The sequence below is a fragment of the Carlito syrichta genome, unplaced genomic scaffold (genome assembly GCF_000164805.1).
Source record: "Carlito syrichta isolate Samal-C Ts95f unplaced genomic scaffold, Tarsius_syrichta-2.0.1 Scaffold138500, whole genome shotgun sequence".
NCBI lineage: Eukaryota > Metazoa > Chordata > Mammalia > Primates > Tarsiidae > Carlito > Carlito syrichta.
The window spans coordinates 65,113-88,112 of record NW_007082596.1 but is presented as its reverse complement, the minus strand read 5'-3'; the positions used below and the strand labels follow the sequence as shown (position 1 = coordinate 88,112).

General features: G+C 36.4%; 1 protein-coding gene across 1 annotated transcript in view; it reads left to right on the top strand.

The window, feature by feature from the left end:
* The window catches only part of MIB1 (mindbomb E3 ubiquitin protein ligase 1), a 109,682-nt gene that overhangs the window by 38,797 nt on the left and 47,885 nt on the right, over positions 1-23,000 (top strand). The window contains exons 9-11 of the mRNA XM_021708483.1: positions 3,824-3,931; positions 16,560-16,757; positions 20,031-20,182. Coding sequence (XP_021564158.1) covers positions 3,824-3,931; positions 16,560-16,757; positions 20,031-20,182 — 458 coding nt within the window. The remainder of the gene's footprint in view (positions 1-3,823; positions 3,932-16,559; positions 16,758-20,030; positions 20,183-23,000) is intronic.

Below are 23,000 nucleotides of genomic sequence, written 5' to 3'. Positions count from 1 at the left end.
AAGTATGTGGATCAACCAGTTTTGACAAATGCATATACTCACGTAGTCCACACCCCTTTTAACGTGTAGACTGTTTCTTTTATTCCTAAAAGTTGACCTGTGGTCTTTCCCAGTCCTATACACCTTACACATAATTTTTATATTTGTTCATAATCTGTATTTTTACAATTAATTTTTTTCCAAACTCATCTCTATTTGTCTAATCTCCCAAGACATTTAGGCTCATCAGATAGGTGTTCCTTTCATCTTTTGGGAGAAGTTTTTTAGTGCCTTCTGCGTGTTCTGTGCACACAGGGAGCCCTGTACACTTCATACCCATTTGGAGTGTGTTCTTACTCATCGTCCCTCTCCTCTCTCCCGTGTTGCATTTATTGTTTTCTGTATCCCCTATTTCCACATTTATTCTCTCTTTTAGAAGTATAGTTTCTACTAGCTTCTGAGAAGGGATGTATAGGAAGTAGATATTTAAGGTCTGATTTTTTTTTAAGTCTCATGATTAAGTTTTATATGGGAATAGAATTCTAGGTTAGAAATTATTTTTCTTCAGAATAATTCCAGAATTACCATTGAAAAACTTAAGCCATTCTGATTTCTGACCCTACATGTGAACTTTGTTTTTCTCTTAAGCATGAGAATTTCTTTTTTTGTCAATGTTCTGAGCTTGCATAATTATGTGCCTTATTGTGTATCTGTTTTCACCTGTTGCTTTAGATGCTTGACCTTTCAAATCTGGAAGTGATGTCTTTCATATCTGCAAAACTTTCTACAGTTATTTTATTGGTGATTTTCTTTTTTTCTATTTTCCCTGATTCCGGACTATTCCTTGAATGTTCTTTTTTTTGTCTGTTTTTTTCTTCTCCACCCCCTTTTGGAGAGGTTCCTTAACTTAATCTTCCTTTTTTTCTCCTTTTGAGGTTTGCATTATCCCATCAGTTTAGAATTTCAAGCCTTTTCTTTGGTTGGTCTTTTCACATTCCTTTTTATGGTAGTATGATGGTGTTTAAAGAGAATACAATATCATCTTTCCTTACTGAGTATACTATTGATAGACTTTTTTTCTTTACCTTTTCTTGTCTCTGATTAAGTTTTTGTCTTCTCTAAGTTGCTCATTTCTGTTTGACTTGACCTCTGTTTTTCATGTCAGAGCCCATTCCTTAGATGTCTGTTGATCTTGGATTGTTTATTTACCTATGAGAGTGGACAATAAAAGGTCTTATTTGAAAGCTACTGTGTCTGTGAATGGGTCTGTCAACTCTCTACTTCAGTCTGGGGCGATCTGATGGAATGCTTCTTTGGGTTACTCCTGGCATTGGTCATTCATTGTGTCTTTTCCCCTGGGCTGGTCTGACTACCCAGAGAGGCCTCTTGTTTCTCTTGCTTCGACGGTATCAACCTGGCTGCCAGTCTTTTGAATATTGACTAACATTCAATAATAAGGGAAGAGAACTTGGCTTCTCAACATTCAACTTGTAATTATTCACATAAAACTTCAATTTTTAGTGCTGTGCCTCGCCTTTCACAGTGCCTAGTTTCCGTAGGCTAAAAATTCTAGTCTTTCCAGGAACAAACTTTCAGGTTTCTATTTGTATAAGGATAGAAAATATAACATTTATTTATCTATTTATTTGTTTTTTGAGTCAGAGTTTAATTCTGTTGACCAGGTTGGAGTGCAGTCATACGCTCACACCTACCACAGCCTCCACCTGCTGGGCTTAGGTGATCCTTTGCCGCAGCCTTCCAAGTAGCTGGAACTACAGGTGTGCGCTACCATGCCCAGCTAATTTTTTTTATTTATTGTAGAGATGAAGTCGTGCCAAGTTGCTCTGGTTGGTGTCAAACCCCTGAGCTCAGACAATCCTCTCACCTCCACCTCCCAAAGTGCTGGGATCATAGGTATGAGCCATTGTGCCTGGTCAACTTTATAATATTATAGTTGTATATAGCTGTGCAGTGTGGAAGAATCCAGAGATTGGAACGCTTTTTAAGGGAACTTTGAACCAATGCTTTTGTGTTTAGCACCCACCACCATAGTTATCCCCATTTCCAGAGATATCTATTCACCAATTCTGAGCTTTTGGGGATCTTTGGTAAAAGGATTGCTTCTAAGTTTTTCTCATGGCTGGCTTATGTCTGCTTTCTTTGGTTTGCCAAGTCAGTTCTACTTGTTGATCCGCTTTCCAGTTTCCAGTGTATATGTGTGTGTGTGTGTGTTTGAGCTTATCTTTGTGTATTCTATTTTTTTCTAGTTCTAATTATCCTTGTAGGTTGAGGCTTTAAAAAAACATCCTTACTCTAGTAATATGTCAGGAGGTGATGAAAATAAATGCAACCCACCCTTTAATTTAAAAACATGAATATAAGAAGGATATACTTTTTAAAAGTCTTATAGGACAGAAAAGTGTTGGTCTCTTGTCTACCCATCCTCCACCTCTTCTAGTGGAAATTTTTCACCTTAGTTTTCCTGTTTTTCCTAGCATTCCTCTGATTTCTAGATTAAAAGTATTCTTCAATATCTCTAGTTGAAAACTTTTTCCCAAAGTTTTTTTTTTAACTCTTTCTTTCTTCCAGAGTTATTTCTGTTTCTTTTTAATTTTGCCTGTTTTTGTATTTGAGGTCTTCCTCAAATCTCTGATCTTTGGCTGTCCTTTCATATGGACATTATGAATAAGATATTATAAAACTGATTGGTAGCTTTCTTCACCTCGACAGTACTTGTTAACTAACTTTGTATTAGGGTGATCGGGCATTTTGAGCTTTTGAAAATTTCCAAATGCCATCGTGTAGGAATCTGTTCTCTATGGCTGTTTAGTTGTTCAGGGCAAGAAACTTCCTTTTTCCTTTCTAGAAATGAGATGCAAGCTACTAGTGCTCTGTCCCTGAGTTTGAGGAATAGGGTTGGAGTACGGCCGTTGCACATCAGACTATATTCTTTTAGCCCGTTAATGTTTGTCTGCGGTTCCCTGTGCCCTTTATGCTTTGACTTCCTCTTCTTATAAAGTCAATTAATGCTTTTCCATCTGTTTTCTCTTTTTCACAAATGTGTTGCCTTTTTCTTGTTTTCCAATGTTAGTTCTCCTTTTATCCTTTTGGATTATTATATTTTAAATTGTTTTACTATTATTTTAGTGTGGTCTCAGGAAAGATAGATATAAATGTGTGACTAGGCTACCATCTTTAACTGTCTTTTATGGTTTTATGGATGGAAGTTAAGGGATTGAATTAAGGAATTGCTCTTGGGCTTGGGTATGTCCATGGGTAAGTTACTATCTACAAAACATCTGAAGTGAAGGAAATTTTTTGGACTTTACTGCTTTGTAACATAATAGCTGTATCTAGCCACCTTGCGAACTCATTTTTATATCCTTCATGAAAGTTTGACTATAATTGGTATTTGGTATATTTGTTTCATTGAATTTACTTTTGCTGGAACTCCCAATGTCTATCTTTTCCAAAAGTTTTCTGTTCATCTCAGTGCTTTTTTCATTGAACCGTGGACTCTGAAACTTAATAATTTTAAAAGTATGTATATAAAACTTCTTCCTTTCCTTCCTCTTTCCCTTCCTTTCTTCTTTTGACTTTGCAGATTGACTGAACAGTTCTTTCATAAATTTTTGAATCATTGGACTTTTGTTTTTTAAAAATTGCTTGCTCTTCTTTAAATTAAAGTCTCTGGTTATCAGTACTATGATATATGGTACATCAACTAAAATTATTCTTATAGACTCATACAGTATTGCAGATTTAAACCTATACTATATGTATATATTGACTCTTTCTGATTTTTGACATTCATTCATTCTTTTTTTTTTTTTTTTAAATTTAGGTAAATGGACAATGTGCTGGCCACACAGCCATGCAAGCTGCTAGTCAGAATGGACATGTTGACATTTTGAAGTTACTTTTGAAGCAAAATGTGGATGTAGAAGCAGAGGTAACAGAGCTAAACCTGAACAATATTTTACTTAAAAATTAATGTCCTAGAAATAATTCTTATATATCTTCAGATGGATTCTTAAAATTTGATATTTACCTAAGACTTTTCTGATTAAAAATAAAAACTAGACAGAGACAACTTGAAGCATTTCTTGTTTTTCTGTGATCCCTCAATATTCTAGGGATAGTCCTAGGTGAAGATAAGAGTTGAGTCTCCTGCTACTGTGGTGAAAATAGCAGGAAACTAAAATATTTCCACTAGAAGAGGTAGAAGATGAATAGCAGTTGTCACTATACCATGTTGTTGGGAGCCAAGTTGGGTTCACCCAAGAATCATCCTAGGGAAGTTGAAGAAAGGGGTATATAGATTTGATTCGCTAGGTCAGAGTCTTTCCTGGTCTCTGTGACACTCAGAGGCCTTTTTTGTTGTTGTTTTGTCATAACTGGTTAGCTTTTTTTTTTTTGTCAGGCTCTTACTCTGTTGCCCATGCTGGAATGCAGTGGTATAATCATAACTCACTGCAGCCTTGACCTCCTAGGCTCAGGTGATCTTTCTGCCTCAGCCATCCAAGTAGCTGGGACTACAGGTGTGCATCACCAAACCTGGCTAATTTTTTGATTTATTTATTGTAGAGATGCGGTCTCACCAAGTTGCCCAGGCTGGTCTCAAACTCCTGGCCTCAAGTGATCCTCCTATGTCAGCCCCCCAAAGTGCTGGCATTATAGGTATGAGCCACCATGCCCAACCTGAGTTAGCATTTTTTTAGTCTTATTGTTTCTTGAACGTAATGTGGATATTTGAAGAGTTGATAGTGCTTGTTTATAACTGTATGTGTGTATGTATGCTCAATTTAACTTAGAATATATTCTTATAAAAGGGAAGTAAACATTTCTTACTGTCATTGGAATCTTAGCCAAGTATCTGTCTGTACATGTGGTATGAAGGATGGCTTGCTTTGTCTTAGTTAACTTCAAATTCATTACTAAAAATATATTTAAATCACACTTCTTTTAGTGTAGTGCAAAATTATTTAGAATAAGTCAAACTCTAGCAAATTTAAGATAGACAAAATATTGCAATTTTGTCCAAAGACATTCCCATCTGTGGGAGCTTAATAAGGACTTGAATTGCTGAGGGCTAAATTGGTGGATCTGACTGTTTTTACCAATTAAGATTTTTTTTTTTTAAAGACACATTGAAAAAGGGAGGTCTTAATGTTACTTTTGGTTTTTTTCTCTAATTGTATGTGTTTTGAATTGTTGGACAACTCTAAATATCCTAAAGAAGATATTCAGAGATAAATAAGTCACCTTTGATTTAGAATTTTCTGTTGCCTAGAAAGAACTTGAATTTTAAATGAGCATGTTAGATGTCTATGAACTATATGATAGTTTTATTACTGTGATGTCTTTATGAGTGAGATTTTATAGTTTGATTTTACTTTTATAGTAGTAATTTTTAAGTTGTATCCTTCTTGGTTGTGAATTTAGGAATCCAATGTATGTTAAGAGTTTTTATTTTTTTGGTAATGAAAGAAAGACCTTAGTTAATTTTAGTATTTTATAAATAGAAGGTAATTTTTATGTTATTGTACAAGTTTGATTTGGGAGAATTAAGTGAAATTCCCAGAGTTGAATATGAATAAATTTTTAAATTTATTGAATCCAGAAACTACAATAGCAACAACTACTGAAAAACTAAAGTCCTTCTGATTATAGTTAATGAGGCAAGAGGCTAAAAAAACACAGTTCTTTTGGCCTAATTTTTAATTAAATATGCTATCTTATTCAGAATTGAATCACTAACCAGGCAACATAGGACTATTCCTGTATCTGTGTATCTAGAGATTTTTGTTCACACGAGAGCCTGTGAAACTGAGAATGAAGTGGCACTGATTTTCAATAGTAGAGTTTCTTTTCTTTTTTCTTAATTGAACTCCAATAAAACAAATGGTTACTTATTTATTTATTTATTTTTTGAGTTGGAGTCTCACTCTGTCACCCAGACTGGAGTGCAGTGGCCACTCCTGGCCACCGCAGCCTCGACCTGCTGGGCTGCGGTGACCCTTCCACCTCAGCCTTCCAAGTAACCAGAATTACAGGCATGCGCTACCACGCCTGGCTGATTTTTTGATTTATTGCAGAGATGAGGTCTCGCCTGCCCAGGCGGGTCTTGAACCCGCCGGCTCAAGCAATCCACTCACCTCAGCCTCCCAAAGACGCGGGATTATAGGCTGAGCCACTGAGCCCGGTGGCTAGTTTAATTTTATAAGCATGGCAAGATCAGAGTTGGAGTGAGGCTCAGCGGGCTAGGTATTTGTAAATAATTTATCTTTAAATGTCTAAATGATGTTAACTGGAATAGTGCAATACACAGGACTTCTACCAGACTCCTCATGTGGATTTGTTAATGTTCTTTTCCTGTTTTAAAAGCCATTGTGGGTAGATGTAACTTGTAGACATGTAGAAAAAGGGTATTTGCACATTAGGTTAATAAGTTTCCCAACTGGTAAAGGAAAAACTACATTTAAAAATTGGGGTAAAATATAAATACAACTCATGGCTCAAGACTAAAACCAAAATTAATCGAAGTTTCATTTGTCTAGAATATAAGGTTTAACATTGTTTGTCAAACATCTGTATAGTTTGTTTAAAACAGTGGTTCTCAACTGAAGATACTTGAATCCCTCAGGAAACTTTTGGAAATGTCTGGAGATGTTTTTCATTGTTAGAATTGGGTGGGTACTACTGGCATCTAGAGGGTAGAAGCTAAGGATGCTACTAAAATATCCTACAATGCTCAGGATGGCTCTCACAACAAAGAGTTGTCTGGCCTTAAGTGTCAGTAGTACTGAAGTTCAGAAAATACCTGATGTTCCAAATGCACTTAGATTTGTCATTCATCATTTACCAGCTTGTTTATAGAGTGGTTTGTTTTTGTTATTTTTTAACTATTAGAAGATTTAAATATATACAGAATTAAAGAGAATAGTATGATGAATCCTGTGTTCCTGTCACCTTACTTCTGTTACTATTCATGGCCAGTTTTATCTTTACCCTTTACTTCCCATTCCGTCTACTGAATTATTTTGAAGCAGATCTAGATAAAGATCGTATTATTTCATCAGTCAGTATTTTAATATGTATTCTAAAAAATAAATGCTCTTAAAACAAACTTATATCATACCTTCATCACAACCCAAAATGATGATAATTAACATTGATTTTTAAAAATCTAATTTTATGAAAAGTTTTGGAGTTAACTGAAGAATGAAGAAAATAATATATTTTGTTCTCTGGTTATCTCATTTGGTAACCTTTCATTTTTTCCCATCTGCATCATGAAGTGGGCTTAAGGTAGTATAGGTCAGGGTCTGCAACTGCAGCCTGCAGGTCAAATCCTGCCCTCCTTCTGTTTTGTAAAGTGTTATTGGAATACAGCACAACCATTCATTTATGAATTGTCTGTGACTCTTTTTGTGCGACAGCTGCATAATTAAGTAGCTGTGTAGTTTCAATAAGAGACCATATAGCCTGAAAAAACTAAAATATTTACTTTCTGACTCTTCACAGAAAAGTTTGCAGTCCCTTTTAGAGTTTTTAGCTGACTTAAGTTTTTACCAAATGGAATTATTTGAAATATGTGATAAGATTACATTTTTCCCCCTTATTTTTTTTCTTGGGGAAAATTCAAAGAGCTATTTTGGAAAGGTGGTTGTCTCCATGTATAACCTACTGAATATAATAGGATTACATTCTTTTTCCTCCTTAAAGTATAGGTAAAGGCACTGAAGACTGTTAGATCTTAGGTATATTAATATAAGTGAGCCAATTTGGATCTACTAGGGACTCAATTTATTGTTGTTTTTTCTCTCCCACTAATGAATTATAATAAATAGTAAGTGTGTGGAGATTGGATGGGAGATCGGTTTTTTGGTTTTTTTGTTTGTTTGTTTTTTTGAGTTGGAGTCTCACTCTGTCACCCAGACTGGAGTGCAGTGGCCGCTCCCTGCCACTGCAACCTCCACCTGCTGGACTCCAGCGATCTTTCTGCCTCAGCCTTCCAAGTAGCTGGAACTACAGGTGCGCTACCACACCTGGCTAATTTTTTTGATTTTTTTATTGTAGAGATGAGTTCTCACCAAGCTGCCCAGGCGGGTCTCAAACCCACGGGCTCAGGCAATCCACTCACCTCAGCCTCCCAAAGTGCGGGATTACAGACTGAGCCACTGAGCCTGGCTGGGAGATCAGTTTTTTAAAATGTGTACTTTACGTTCTCAAACACAGTACAAAAATGTGCTTAAATTATTAGGAAATTTGGGGTGGTTTTTATCATTTATGTTAAAGAAAAACTGCTTCAAATGGAGAGGATTAATAGTAGGGAACAATACTTGACTTTGTTATATAACCCAAATTTTTTAGCTAGATGGACTAAGATAAAAGAAGATTCAAATGACTAAAATCAGAAGTGAAAGAATCATTAGTACTGGCTCTACAGAAATAAAAAGGATTATAAGAGAATACTGTGAACAATTATTTGCCAGCAGGTCTGATAATCTAGATGAAATGGACAAATTCCTAGAAACACAAAAGCTGCCAAGACTGAATCATGAAGGAGTAGTAAATCTGAATAGACCTTTAACTAGTAAGAAGATTGAATCAGTAATCAAATTTTTCCAACAAAGAAAAGCTCTGAACCTTATGGTTTCATTGGGAAATTCCACCAAATATATAAAAAAGAGCTAATACCAGTCTTTCTCAAACTTTTCCAAAAAATTGGAGAGGAACACTTTTTGATTCATGTATGAAGCCGGCAAAACTAGTAGAAAGCCCCTGCCCCCCAAAAGACACTGTAAGAAAACTGCAGACCAATATGCCATTTGCACACTGTTGCAGAAATCTAGTAAATCATATTCAGCAGCATGTTAAAAGGAGTATACACTATGATCAAGTGGAATTTATTCCTGGAATGTAAGGATCGTTCAACATAGGAAAGTTGATTAATGTAATACACCACATTGACAAAATTAAGGGAAAAATTTGTATGATTGTTTCAGCTGTTGCAGAAAAACATTTGACACACTATGACACACTGAACAAACTTGGAATAGTAGGAATCTCCTTCAACATAATAAAGTAAAAACCCTACAATGAACATCATAATCAGTGGTGAAAGACTGAAATCTTCTAAAATCAGGAACAGGGCAAGGATGCCTACTTTTGCCACTTTTATTCAACGCAGTGCTGGAAGTACTAACTGGAACATTTGGACAAGATGAAGTAAAAGACATCCAAATTGGAAAGGAAAATCAAAATTATCTCTATTTACTGACAATATGATTTACATGTAGAAAACCTAAAGCTGTCAAAAGGGCTTTTAGAACTGTAAACAAACTTACCAATTTAGCAGAATACAAAATCAATATACAGAAAGCAGTTGTGTTTCTATATGCTAACAATGAACAATCTAAAATAAAAGTGAGAAAACAGCTTCATTTACAATAACATAAAAAAAAAATACTTAGGAATGAACTTAACCAAGGAGTTAAGACTTATACATTGAAAACACAAGATATTGTTGACAAAATGAAAGAAGATAAATAACTAGAAGTACATTCTATTTTCATGGATTGGAAAATTTAATATTTTCAAGATGTTAAAATTATGCAAAGTGGTCTACATATTCAGTGCAATCTCTACCAAAATTTTTGCAGAAATGGAAAACTCCTCCCTAAAATTCATATGGAATCTCAAGAGATCCCCCAAACAGCCAAACACTCTTCAAAAAGAACAAAACTAGAAGACTCACACATCCTGATTTCAAGACTTATCACCATGCAACAGTAATCAAGACAGTGTATAACTGGTATAAGGGTAGACATATAGATCAATGGAGCAGAATAAATAAACCTTTACATTTAAGGTCAATTGATTTTTGACACGGGTCCAGTGGGAAAAGAGTAGTCTTTTCAACAAATAGTACTAGGACAACTAGATATCCATGTGTTAAAGAATGGAGTAGGACTCTTACCTTATATCATATACAAAAATTATCTCAAACTGCCTCAGAGTCTTAAATGTAAGGTATAAAACTACTATGCACCTTTTAGAAGAAAAAGAAACCAAGTGGGTGGCTTATGTCTGTAATACCAACACTTTGAGAGACTGAGACAGGAGGATCACTTGAAGGCAGCAACTCAAAACTGGCCTGGGAAACATAATTAGATCCTGTGTTACAAAAAAAGGTTTAAAAATTAGGTGTGGTGGCACACACCTGTGGTCTCAGCTACTGGGGAGGCTGAGATAGGAGGATTGCTTGAACACAGGAGTTCAAGGCTGCAGTGATCCATTTCACTCCAGCATGGCAACAGAACCAGACCCTGTGTCTTTTAAAAAAAATTCTGTGTGTGTAGTTATATATAATATAACTTAATGTAATATAAATAATTATATATTTATACTACAATACATAATATGTATAGTACATATAAGAGGGGAGACCCCAAAAAATCAGAATTATCTTTTTGAGGCAGGCCCCTTATAATACACAGAGAATTTGTTCCTCTGGATCAAATGGTAAACCAAAATTTTTATCTGGAAGTTTTGAGAAAGTTGCATCACAATTTGCAGAAGAAACGTTCTGAGTTGTGGCAAACAGGCGATTGGTTCTTCCGTCATGACATTGCACCGCCCATACTGCGCTGAGTGTTCAGAAGGTTTTAATCAAAAAGAGCATGACCCCTGTGTCCTACCTTCCCTATTCACCCAATCTTGCCCCAGTGACTTTTTTTTGGTTACCCTTGATTTAAAAAGTCCTCAAAGGAAATGTTTTGCCGGTGTGGAAGAGGTGAAACAAAAAAATGGCAGAAACACTAAAAGGCATTAATATTGAAAGTTCAGAAAATGTTTTGAGCAGAAAATTTGTCTCAATAGGTGTATTACATCAAATAGAGAATAATTTGAAGGTGACTGAAGTTTAAATGTGAGAATAAATACACAATTTTTAATAAATTAATTCTGGTTTTTGGGGGTCCCCTTTATATGATATATGTTAGTATATATATGTATATAAAGAAGAGGGCGAAACTTCACAACATTGGATTTCACAATTATTTCTTGGTACAGGCAGCAAAGAAAAGTAGACAAATTGGACTTCATGAAATATTCTGTACATAGAAGGACACTATCAACAGGGAAAAGGCAACCTACAGAATAGGAGAAAATATTTGTAAATCTTATGTCTGATAAGGGATTAATATCCAAAATGCATAGAGAACTCTTGAAACTCATCAGCAACAAAAAAAGCTAAAAATCTCATTTGATTTGAATAGACATTTTTTTTCCTTTTGCTGGTTCCATAATTTTTAAACAATTTTTTATTTTAAAGATGTGGGGTACAATTCAGGGTTAGGTATACAAATATTCATTATGCAGGTACCCTTGTTGATGAGATATGCTCCCCTCCCCCTGGCAGTTTCCCACTACTGCCAATCCTTTTCGTATAGTATTGCAGTAATTGTTCAGGGTCCACTTATGAGTGAGAACATGTGATACTCAGTTCTTTGTTTCTGTGATGGATCACTCAGTATTATAAATTGTAAGTCCATCCAAGTTGCTGCAAAGTTTATAATTTTGTCCTTCTTTATGGCTGCGTAATATTCCATCATGTATATGTGCCACATTAGTTTTTTCCAGTCCTCTTTCGATAGGCAGCATGGTTGGTTCCATGTTTTTGCTATTGTAAATAATGCTACAATAAGCATGCATGTGCAGGTATCTTTTTCATAGAGTGATTTGAGTTCCTCTGTGTATATTCCCAGTAGGAGGATTATCGTATGGAAGGTCGATTTTTAGATCTTTTAGGAATTGCAAACTGTTTCCCACAGAGGCTGTATTAGTTTACACTCCCACCAGCAGTGTAGAAGTGTTCCCTTTTTGCCGCGTCCTGTCAGGCATCTGTTGTTTTTTGAGTTATTGATGATGGCCATCCTGACTGGAGTTAGATGGTATCTCCGTATAGTTTTAATTTGCATTTCTTTGATGATTAGTGAGGCTGAGCATTTTTTCATGTTTCTGTTGGCTGCTCGTGTGTCTTCTTTTGAGAAGTGTCTATTCATATCTTTTGCCCACTTTGTAATGGGGCTGTTTGTTTTTTCTTTTCGACATGTTTGAGTTCCTTGTAGATCCTAGATGTTACGCCTTTGTCAGATATACAGTTGGCAGACATTTTTTCCTAGTCTGTGGGCTGTCTCCCTGTTCTCTTGATTGTTTCTTTGGCTTTGCAGAAGCTTGTCAGTTTGATGATGTCCCACTGAATCAACATTTCTACAAAGAATATTTATGAATAATCAATAAGCACACGAAAAGATGCTGAACATCACTAATCACTGGGGAAATGCAAACCAATACCACAATGAGATACTACCCTATGGGTGTTAGGATGGCTACTATCAGAAAACCAGAAAATAACATGTTGGTGAGGATATGGAGAAATTAGAACCCTTTGCACTGTTGGTGGGGATATACTAGTTAATAGGCATTGTGCTAGGTTCTGGGAGTAAAGATGATTAAGGCACACCCACAGTGAACACAGTATAGTCCCCAAGAAGCTCACAGCCACCTAAGAAAGACAGATTTGGAAAATAAGTATACTATAGTGTGAGAAGAGGTAAAGAGGAGAAATAGATTAATTCTGTGAGAGTCAGGGGTAATTTCACAGGAGAAGTGATGCTTGAGCTGAGTTTTATGGAATATCTAGTTTCCAATCCAACAAAGCATGAAGATGAGCATTTTAGGAAGTAACATATGAAAATATGTGGGGTCCCATAAGTTGGAGCCTATAATCTGAGGGGTTTGTGGCAGCAGAAAAAGCTGGAATGGTTCACAGAGGTAGTCCTTGAAAGAGGTTTGTTTTTTATATAGTAGAGAGAAGTTGAAGAGGTTTAAACAAACTTGTGTTTTACAGAAAATTCTGACTTTGGTGTGAAGAATAGATTGGTAAGAATAAAATGGAGGCAGGGTGAGCCATGGTAATAGTCCAGGTGAGTGAGAATGAAGGCCTGAATTAGTTTAGTGGTGGAGTTAAAGAAGAGAGGATAGACCCGAGCATAAACTGAGGAGTAAAAGCCATATAGTTTGATGATTTCACAAAGCAGGTCAGGGAGAGGAAGCAAATGGGTGTGACTTACAGATACTGATTTTGTGAACCCTGTGACCTGTGGTTCTGTTAGCTAAGATCGGGAAGACTGTCCAAGAGGAGGTTTTGGATGGTTGAGAGAGAAGGGGGCAGGAGGGTAGAAAGAACCAAGATCAGCTTTAGGTTTGTTCTGAGGCAGATTCTTTGAGATAAGCCTGTAGAGGTCAGCTATAACCCTGTTCCTTAAAATTGCCCTTTGGGGCTGGGCTTGGTGGCTCAGTCTGTAACCCCAGCACTTTGGAAGGCTGAGGTGAGTGGATTGCCGGAGCCTGCGGGTTCGAGACCAGCCCAGACAACTTGGTGAGACCTCATCTCTACAATAAATCAGAAATTAGCTGGGCCGTGGTAGCACATGCCTATAGTTTCAACTTCTTGGAAGGCTTGGGCAGAAGGATTGCCAGAGCCCAGCAAGTCAACACTAGGGTGGGGGTGAGTGCCACTGTACTCCAGCCTGGGTGACAGAGTGACACTCCAATTAAAAAAAAAAATTGTCCTTTGGTACCAGTAACGGGGATAGACTGATGAGCTGGGTTTTAGGTCTATTTGGAGTATTTAAGATGATTCAGAAGAAAGCAACAACACTTGTAAGTTAAGATCTTGGTATAACTGCAGTTTCTAATTTAGGAGAGAAGCCTGGAAATAAATTTAATTGTTATTTTCTGTGTGTTTATGTGTTATCCATAATTTAAAAATTGCTGTTGGCTGGGCATGGTGGCTCACACCCGCAATCCCATCACTTTGAGAGACCAAGGTGAGAGGATTGCCTGACAGGAGTTTGACACTAGCCTAGACATCATAACAAGACATCATCTCTACAAAAAAATAAAAAAGTTAGCCGGGCATGGTGGTCTGCACCTGTAGTCCATACTACTCAGGAGGCTGACACAGAAAGATCTCCTGAGCTCAGGAGGTTAAAGCTGCAGTGAGCTGTGATTGTGCCACTGCACTCTAGCCTGGTGACAGAGTGAGACTATAACTTAAAAAAAAAATTGCTCTCAGGTATTTCCTTTTGACAAATATATATATATGAAGGTTTTACATTTTTAAATGTTTATTTTTATGCAAATTGTTGACAGAATCTGCATCTGTTTCAGTAGTGGTTTTTAATAATCAGAAAACTATGGTATATTTCTTTAATAGTTTCTAAATTTGAGCTGTATTCATTGAATGTTAGTGGATTGATGTTTCCTTTTTTAATGGAAGGTGAACCACAAAATAGGGTTAAAAATTGTAACAGAAAAAAATCCAAATTGGAGGTTAAGAAGATCTTCACTCTAAGACTCTGAAGTATACATATGTGTGTTACTACAGAGATTAGTTTTATATATACATGCATATATATCTGTTTTTGTTTTATTTTTGTAAAATGCTTATTTCTCTGGGATGTTTAAATGTAATGCTACGGAGAGGCACAAGGTTGAATTTTAAACCTATCATGTGGTTGTTTGTTCTTTATTTTCAAGACTGATAGGTGACAAAAATTCCTAACCTGATTCAGCTAGAAGTATTAGTAAGGTAGAGATTTTCCTAAGATGTACTTTCCTACCTTTTTAGGAACGGTTTTTAAAGGGTTGTAGATTCTTCCACGAGTGATTTTTACCTTTAATATCTGTTTGAGAAAATAAGTGGTGACAACTACTTTGACTTCTCTGTGAATGCTTTATTTTAAATGTATTTAATCACAACAGGGTTTATCTGTTCAAAGATATCAGTGTTATCTTTGAAAAGTAGTTCAGATAATCTTGGGTGCCATATAGTTTTTCAAACTCCTTGCAAAAACTAGGGAGTCCACCAGGGACTGGCATTATGGATTGGGAACCACTACTCTGGAGGAAGTCTTAGAATATGCTCACTTGTTAGTATCAAAATTTGGGTTGCAATATTGGAATGAAGACTATACTCTTATACATAATACCCTGTTCTATCTGCATCTGGTAAGGTTTTGAGACTTCTTTTCATACTTTTGGTATGACCGTATATATTACCTTGTTGTGCAGTTCAGGCATTTTTTTCCTTTATAAAGTGGTTTCTTACATTTTTTAAAAAATGAAACAATAGGGTCTTTCCTGCCCTTTCGTCTCTTCAGAACTATGCTTGTTACAGGAGGTGAGACAAATCTATTCAGTTAATCTGAAATAGTTCCAGAATTTGGAATATATAGAATTTTGTTCTATGCTTCATTTTTGTCTTTTAATGCTGTTCCTTAATACTTTTTTTCTGTTCTTGAATATACAGAAGTGTGTATGCTCACCACTTAGTGATAAGCAATGTTAACATGTTAATATATTTCTTCCCTTTAAATTAAGCTAATTGAGATCACACTGTTTGGTATTTTTAAAAAATCATGCAACTAATGTTAGTGTGATATTTATGCCATTAAAAAGTATTTGTAGACTGGGCTTGGTGGCTTAGCCTATAATCCCAGCACTTTGGGAGGCTGAGGCGAGTGGATTGCTTGCGATTGTGGGTTTGAGACCAGCCTGGGCAACTTGGCGAGACCTCATCTCTACAATAAATCAAACATTAACTGGATGTGGTAGTGCGCACCTGTAGTTCCAGCTACTTGGAAAGCTGAGGCAGAAGGATTGCTGGAGCCCAGCAGGTTGACACTGGGATGGCTGTGAGTGTGCCATGGCGCTCCAGCCTGGGTGACTGAGTGAGACTCCAACTCAAAAAAAAAAAAGTATTTGTAACCAGTCATGGTGGCTCACACTTGTAATCTCATCACTTTGGGAGGCTGACGTGGGAGGACTGCTTCAGCCCAGGGGTTTAAGACTAGCCTAGGCAACATAGCGAGACCTTGTCTCTACAAAAAAAAATGTGAGCTGGGCATGGTGGCAACACACTTAAAGTCCTAGCTACTTGGGAGACTGAGGTGGATGGGTTGCCTGAACCCAGGAGGTCAAGGCTGCAGTGAGCCATGATCATGCCGTTGTATTCCAACCTAGGCAACAGAGTGAGACCCTGACTCAAGAAAAAAATTTTTTTAAATGGAAAAAACAAAAATAGTTGGCTTAGCATTATGGCTAATAAATTAGGAGAACTGAAGAATCAATGATATTACTTTTGGTTCATTATTATATGTATGATAAAATATATTGATCTAGCTTTATCATTTGTTTTTGTAGTTAATTGCTTTTAATTAATGGTGATGGTCTCCCTCTCTTACCCAGACTGGAGTGCAGATATGACTGTAGCTCACTGTAATCTTGAACTTCTGGCTTCAAGCGATCCTCCTGTCTTGGCCTCTCAAAGGACTGGGATTACAAAAGAGAGCTACTGCACCTGGCCAGTTTCTAGTTATTTTGTTGGCTCCATCTTATGTTTCCTTGTCTCAAATTAATCTGTGTTCCTGGTGTATTATTATAGTTTTAAGTTTTGTTTTCCTTTCAAAAATACTCATAATTCAGATTTAAATGCTAATGTTTAGGATAAAGATGGTGATAGAGCAGTTCACCATGCAGCTTTTGGAGATGAAGGCGCAGTTATAGAAGTACTACACCGGGGCAGCGCAGATCTGAATGCTCGCAACAAGCGCCGACAGACACCGCTTCATATTGCTGTCAATAAAGGTCATCTTCAGGTTGTGAAGACTTTATTGGATTTTGGCTGTCATCCCAGTCTCCAGGTAAAACCTTTAAAGAAATGTGTTCAGCAGGTATTGTTAGAGGCACTAAGTTCTATGTTAAACATTCCTCTGTTATCAATTCCTGTTGATATAGTCATGGTAAATGATACCAAGGGTATAAGATGTTTTAAAATTGTCAGGTATTCCTTCTTCAAAAAGTTTTTAAAGAAAATGTCAATAGCTTGGGTTTAAATTGGAGAGGAGAAGTGGGGACTTCCTTCCAAAATTATCAGTTTATGAATTGATTTAACTTTGTTAATTATGAAAATGAACTTTAGCACCTTAAAGAAGTAAAATAGGCTATATTTCATAAGTTACTGCATAACTAGCTAGATTATGTGAATTGTAGCTTAATTTACCTTACATTCCTGGAATAGTCATTGTCTAGTCTTGGGAAATTTTCTGTTTTGGAAAATGTTAGGATTTTAGAGTTGATGTACAGTAGGACCTAATTTTTGAAGCAAGGGTTGCTTAAGAAATGATTCTTCCCTGGCACAGTTTTAGCAACAGGTGAATTAAAGCACCTGTATAAAGGAAATGTAGTCTGTGTCCATTATCTACTCAGTTGAGTTACTAAGCAACCTGTTTTTTGTGTACCTATCAGATTAAAATTTGGTAAGAATACTTAATAATTTAATAGCAAAATAAAATAGGACATGAACACAACTTGTCAACTTATAGGTTCCTTAACAGAATAAGTTTGAAATAGCATATTATTATTATTATTTTTTGAGTTGGAGTCTCACTCTGTCACCAGGCTGGAGTACAGTGGCACACTCACAGCCACCCCAGCATCACCCTGCTGGGCTCAGGTGATCCTTCCTCCTCAGCCTTCCAAGTAACTGGAACTACAGGTGTGTGCTACCACCCCTGGCTAATTTTTTGATTTATTGTAGAGATGAGGTCTCACCAAGTTGCCCAGGCTGTTCTCGAACCCGTAGGCTCAGGCAATCCCCTCACCTCAGCCTCCCAAAGTGCTGGGATTACAAGCTTGACCCACCGTGCTTGACTGCCTATTATTTTTAAGTAAAAGTGGTCCCTAAAACACTATTTTAATGTGCAAAACTATATTTTGTTTAAATTGGACACTCAACATGATTTTTTTAAAAGAAGAGGGAGGGGTTAGAATCTTAAGCTGTTTGTAGTTTAGAAAATCCACAGAACCCCAGGAATTGATTGCTGAATTAAATAGATCTCGGAGAAGTACAGGAGTAGTGGGAGAGGGTACTTGAGAATAACTGAAAGAAGAGGAGATATTGTTCAGCTAAATGGTTATTAGAAACTAATGTGTCTGAAGTGCCAGCATTTTGGAACTGATAGGGCCTAGGGTGTGACCCATAAATGGAAGGCAGGATTGGAGGATGAGAGAGGAATTAGAGGCTGTTAATCTGTTGAAGGAGAGGGAATTTATATCTACTGACCTTTTTTGTCTGAAGTGGGAGACAGAGTCATCTGATGAAAGTGTGAGTTGGAGGTGGAGGGTAGAGAGAGTAAATGAGAAGAACGATAAAGGTTTGGAATAGCTACTGTGGGGACCAGCAGGCAGACAGGTCGGGCAGGGATGGTGGAAGGGTATTCTAAGCCCATCCTAAACTGAACACTACACATTTTTAGTTCTACCAGATATAGGAGGATAGAAGGTGGATGTTTGGGTTGAACTTGGGTTAGGAATTTTTTTGTGAGTGGATGAATATATATCTGGGATAGACAAACATTTTCTGTAAAAGGCGCAGATAATAGTTTAGACTTTCATATGGTTTCTATCACAACTATCCAACTCTGTCATTATAGAATGAAAGCAACCATAGGTAATACATAAATGAATGAGAGTGGTTGTGTTCCAGGAAAACTGAATTTATAAAATAGATAGCTCTAATGCAGATATTTTGGATAATCACTCGCTACAGACTCTGTCCAAGTAACTTAGGGGTGCATAAGGCTCTGCCCCATGGTTTACAGTCTCTTCACAACATTGGAGATGAGAATGGGCATGCTATCTGCACCTGCATATTCCTACAGCTTCTGGGTCTGATGGACAATTGCTGGGGAGACAACCATGCAGAAAACATGTCTAGTGAAAAATAATTTTAAAAAGAAAAAAGAAAAAATAACTGATGGCAAGATGGATTTGGCAATCATAGTATATGCCATAGAGTAGGCTGTATATGACTTTACTGCCGAAAGCATCTATGAAACAAATGAAGTCTAAATTACTCATGTATGCCAGTGACTGAAATGAATAATAACTTATTGCTAAATTAGTTGATTAATGTAAAAAATAGTCATCTTGAAAAAAGATAGGTGGAGGCAGCTAAATTTTCATTTTCAGTTGTTTTACCTTGAGCCAACTAGCCACTTTCTTGCTGTTTGAACACTTAGATTAACGATTCTCACCTGTGACAATATATTCATCTGAGAGATCTGAAAAATTACTAATGCCTGACATCCCCAGAGATTTAGTTGATTTGGCAAACAGCCTAGGCATCAGGTTTTTAAGAGCTTCCTTGCAGATTCTAATGAGCAACCAGTGTTTGTTGTTATGAGACCTGAGACTGATATAGGTTTGGTGTGGAATTTCAAGGTGTAACAGTTAATGGTAGAAATATGGTGTAGCGGCCGGGCGCAGTGGCTCAGGACTGTAATCCCATCACTTTGAGAGATTGAGGTGAGAGGATTGCCTGAGCCCATGGGTTCATGACCAGCCTGGGCAACTTGGAGAGACCTCATCTCTACAATAAGTCAAAAAATTAGCCGGGCATGGTAGTGCACTCTTGTAGTTCCAGCTACTTGGAAGGTTGAGGCAGAAGGATCCCCTGAGCCCAACGGGTCGATGCTGGGGTGACTGTGAGCGTGCCGCTGCACTCCAGCCTGGGCAATGGAGTGAGACTCCAACTCAAAAAAAAAAAAAAAAATGGTGTAGCAGGCCATTTTAAACTCACTCAATTTGGGGGGCAGCTTTTTCAACCCCTCATTAATTTTGTCATTAGTTGAATTACATTTGAGGTTACTTGTTTGTTTTTATTTTTCTTTGTAAAGCTTCAGCATGTTTATTGTGTTTTCCATATAGGTTTGAGGTTAACTTTATTTGCTTCAGTGTGGCTAGTGTTTCTTGCCTGTATTTTTATATTTAACACAGAGTATCCTCTTTTATTGATGTTTATTGGATATGGCCTCTGTTTCTGTTTTTTTAGTAGTTCAGTATAAGTGTTGCTATTAAATGCCATGATTAATTGAAGAAGAACTAATGAAAGTCTCTTTCAACTTAATAAAAAGGATTCTGAGGGTGATACTCCTCTTCATGATGCGATAAGTAAGAAACGTGATGATATCCTGGCAGTTCTTTTGGAAGCTGGAGCAGATGTTACCATCACTAACAACAATGGATTTAATGCTCTACATCATGCTGCACTGAGGGGAAATCCCAGGTAAAGATATCACCTTTTACTATTGTAGGTGCAGTTTAGAAGTATTTTCCTATTGCTGGTTCTCTTTTTTCTGATACTAATGAAGAAATAATTTTGGCTTATTTTACTATTTAAAATTATTTTAAATGTTTGTAGAAATTATGCCTTTGTTCAGTAGATTAGTTTTATAAGATGATTATTTTGGTTGCTAAACTAATACAAACATTATGAAGTGATTATTTAAATATACATTAAATGTGGATGTAAAATATCAGGAATACTGGTTTATATCTAAAGATTTAATTAAGTTGCTTTCCATTTTGAGCTTTATGTTTCTTCAAAATAATTTTCAGGGTGCCTTCTAATCTTGAGTTACCATTTACATGATAATTATTGTTTTAAACTTGCAGCTAAATAAATATTGTTACCTGATTTCCTTACTAATAATGCAGCTAGTTATGAAAACTTATAGTATCTCCTCATCCATTGCTACAGTAATTGATATTCTACTGAAAAAAGGGCTTAATGGTTAGGGTTTGAGAAAAACTGCTTTTGGAGAGTCACATTATTTGTAGTAGATCTGCATGGTTCCCAGAAAGGGAAAATGCTTAGGTTTGCTTAACTTAGATTCCCACAGGCTAATTTTTTGGAACGGTTTTACCTTAAGAAGCATTTTGGGAAGTTCTGTATTAGATGTCTTTTGTTTATGGTTGAATCAGATCTCTATGTCTTGACTGAGGAAATGTTCATTTTGATCTTTATTTTGATAATTTTATCTATTCTGAACTCTTATTATTTGATTCCTTATTGTATTTTTATATCTTGTTTCCTTTTTGTGTGTATGTGTCATGTTTTAGCTTCTTGGGATCACCACTAGAGGGTGATCACAGAAAACAAAAGAATTTTATTGCTATTGCTTATTGGTACCCATAACAGTGGATATATAATGTAGAGTGAAGTGAATGACCATGTTTTAGATCATGTCTTTTTTTCCCTCGATTTGTAAATATTTGAACACTTCAGACTTTGGCAATGTAAAGGAGACAGAATGGTGTTATATATTCCTAGTCTTTCAAGTAGAAGGTGGTAATGACAGAACTTACCACATGCCAGGCCTCTGCTAAGTGCTTTACATGCATTATTTCACATAATCCTTTCAGCAGCTTTTGAGGCAAGTGTTAATATATCCCCATTTTATAGAGACTTACAGAGATGGATTTAATTATCCAAGAACATGCAGCTGTTTATTGAAGCAACTGGAACTGGAGCAAGGTCTATGTGACTTTAGAATCATAATTCTTAAATCACTTTATATTACTTTTTCTGTATTATGGTCTGTACATAAGGCAAAACCAAAACACGTGGGAAGTGAATGATTTAACATCATTTCCCTTTGCTACCTCATTGCTTCGGGTTATCTTTGCTGTCTCTAATTCGCAACTTCCAACTAGTTCTAAGATTCTATTTATTCTACCTATCTTTCCAACCCATTTCATTCTTTCTATTCTTATTGTTGCTGACCTAAATAAGTACTCACTGTGTTTACCTAGACTATTACAGTGTTTTCCTAATTGCTATCTCTGATTTCAGTCTTATCTCTGATTTAACTTTCATACCATTACCAAAATATGCTGTCTGCTTTCTTCTCTCACTTTTTTGGAGCATTTTCTTTCTTCGGGATGCCCTATCCCCTTTCTTCATCTTAACCATCTTTCTCCACAGCCTCCTATATAGCTCATCCTTGGAGTTTATTTTGTTTTCTGTGGACCTCTTGTTCTGTGATCTTATTTTATTGCACTTACTATACTCTGCTTAGAGCAGTCTGTTACTCTGTGCATCTCTTTGTTTCTTTCCGTTAAAATTGTGGGTGCTCATATTCATCTATACACCCTCCACAATGCTGATTGTTGTCGGTGCTCAATAAATGTTAGTTTGACAGTGAAGACAGTGTTAGATATCACAAGATACTATATGATTACAGAATGAATTCTATGGATAAACTGCTTGGTGTTCAAACAGTAATTACTTCAGATTAGAATGGTCAAGAAGATTTTATTGAGGGAATTTAGGTTCTAATATGACATCATAAAGTTTAAAATAAACTGGAAATTGAAGTGATTAGGAAACATATCTTTTATATTTTGAGTTGTTTCATTTGTCACCATAGTATATTCAATGATTCTAAGTGTATACAAAGAAGAGAAAATTTACTTCTGTTTCTTCAATTCTTGTATAAATTTTGAGAATTCCCCTGAAAATTTATAACCCAACCAGATAATTGGTGTCAGTTGACATTTTAAAAAAATGAAAAACTTTTATTCTTCAACCAAGTGGTGTTTCAGTTAAAGCTATTTGGTTTCTTTATTCCTACTTCCTTAAAATTTAGGTAACTGCCTGGAGAGTGCTAGATGGAGTGTGATTTTAAAGGGGCACTAAAGAGTATCAGAAGATGATACGTTTATTTATCAGTTGTGATTGCAAGTTGGGATGGTTTCAGTTCTTTTTTTCATATAATTTCTTTTTCTTAAAGTTGATTTTTTTTTCCTGTACTGATCAGTGATGTCAAAAGACAGAAAGAACCATTTTTAGTGTACTTGCAATTAAAAGCAACAACAAACTTCTTTGTCCTTCACACTTATTTTAGAAAACCAGCTGGGTACAGTGGCTTATGTCCATAATCCTGCAATTTGGGAGATTGAGGCGAGGTGGATCAGTTGAGACCAGGAGTTCAAGACCTGCCTGGACAACATAGTGAGACTTCTCTCTAAAAAATTTTTTAAATTAACTGCATATGGTGGCATGCACCTGTATTCCTGGCTACTTGAGAGGTTGAGGTGGG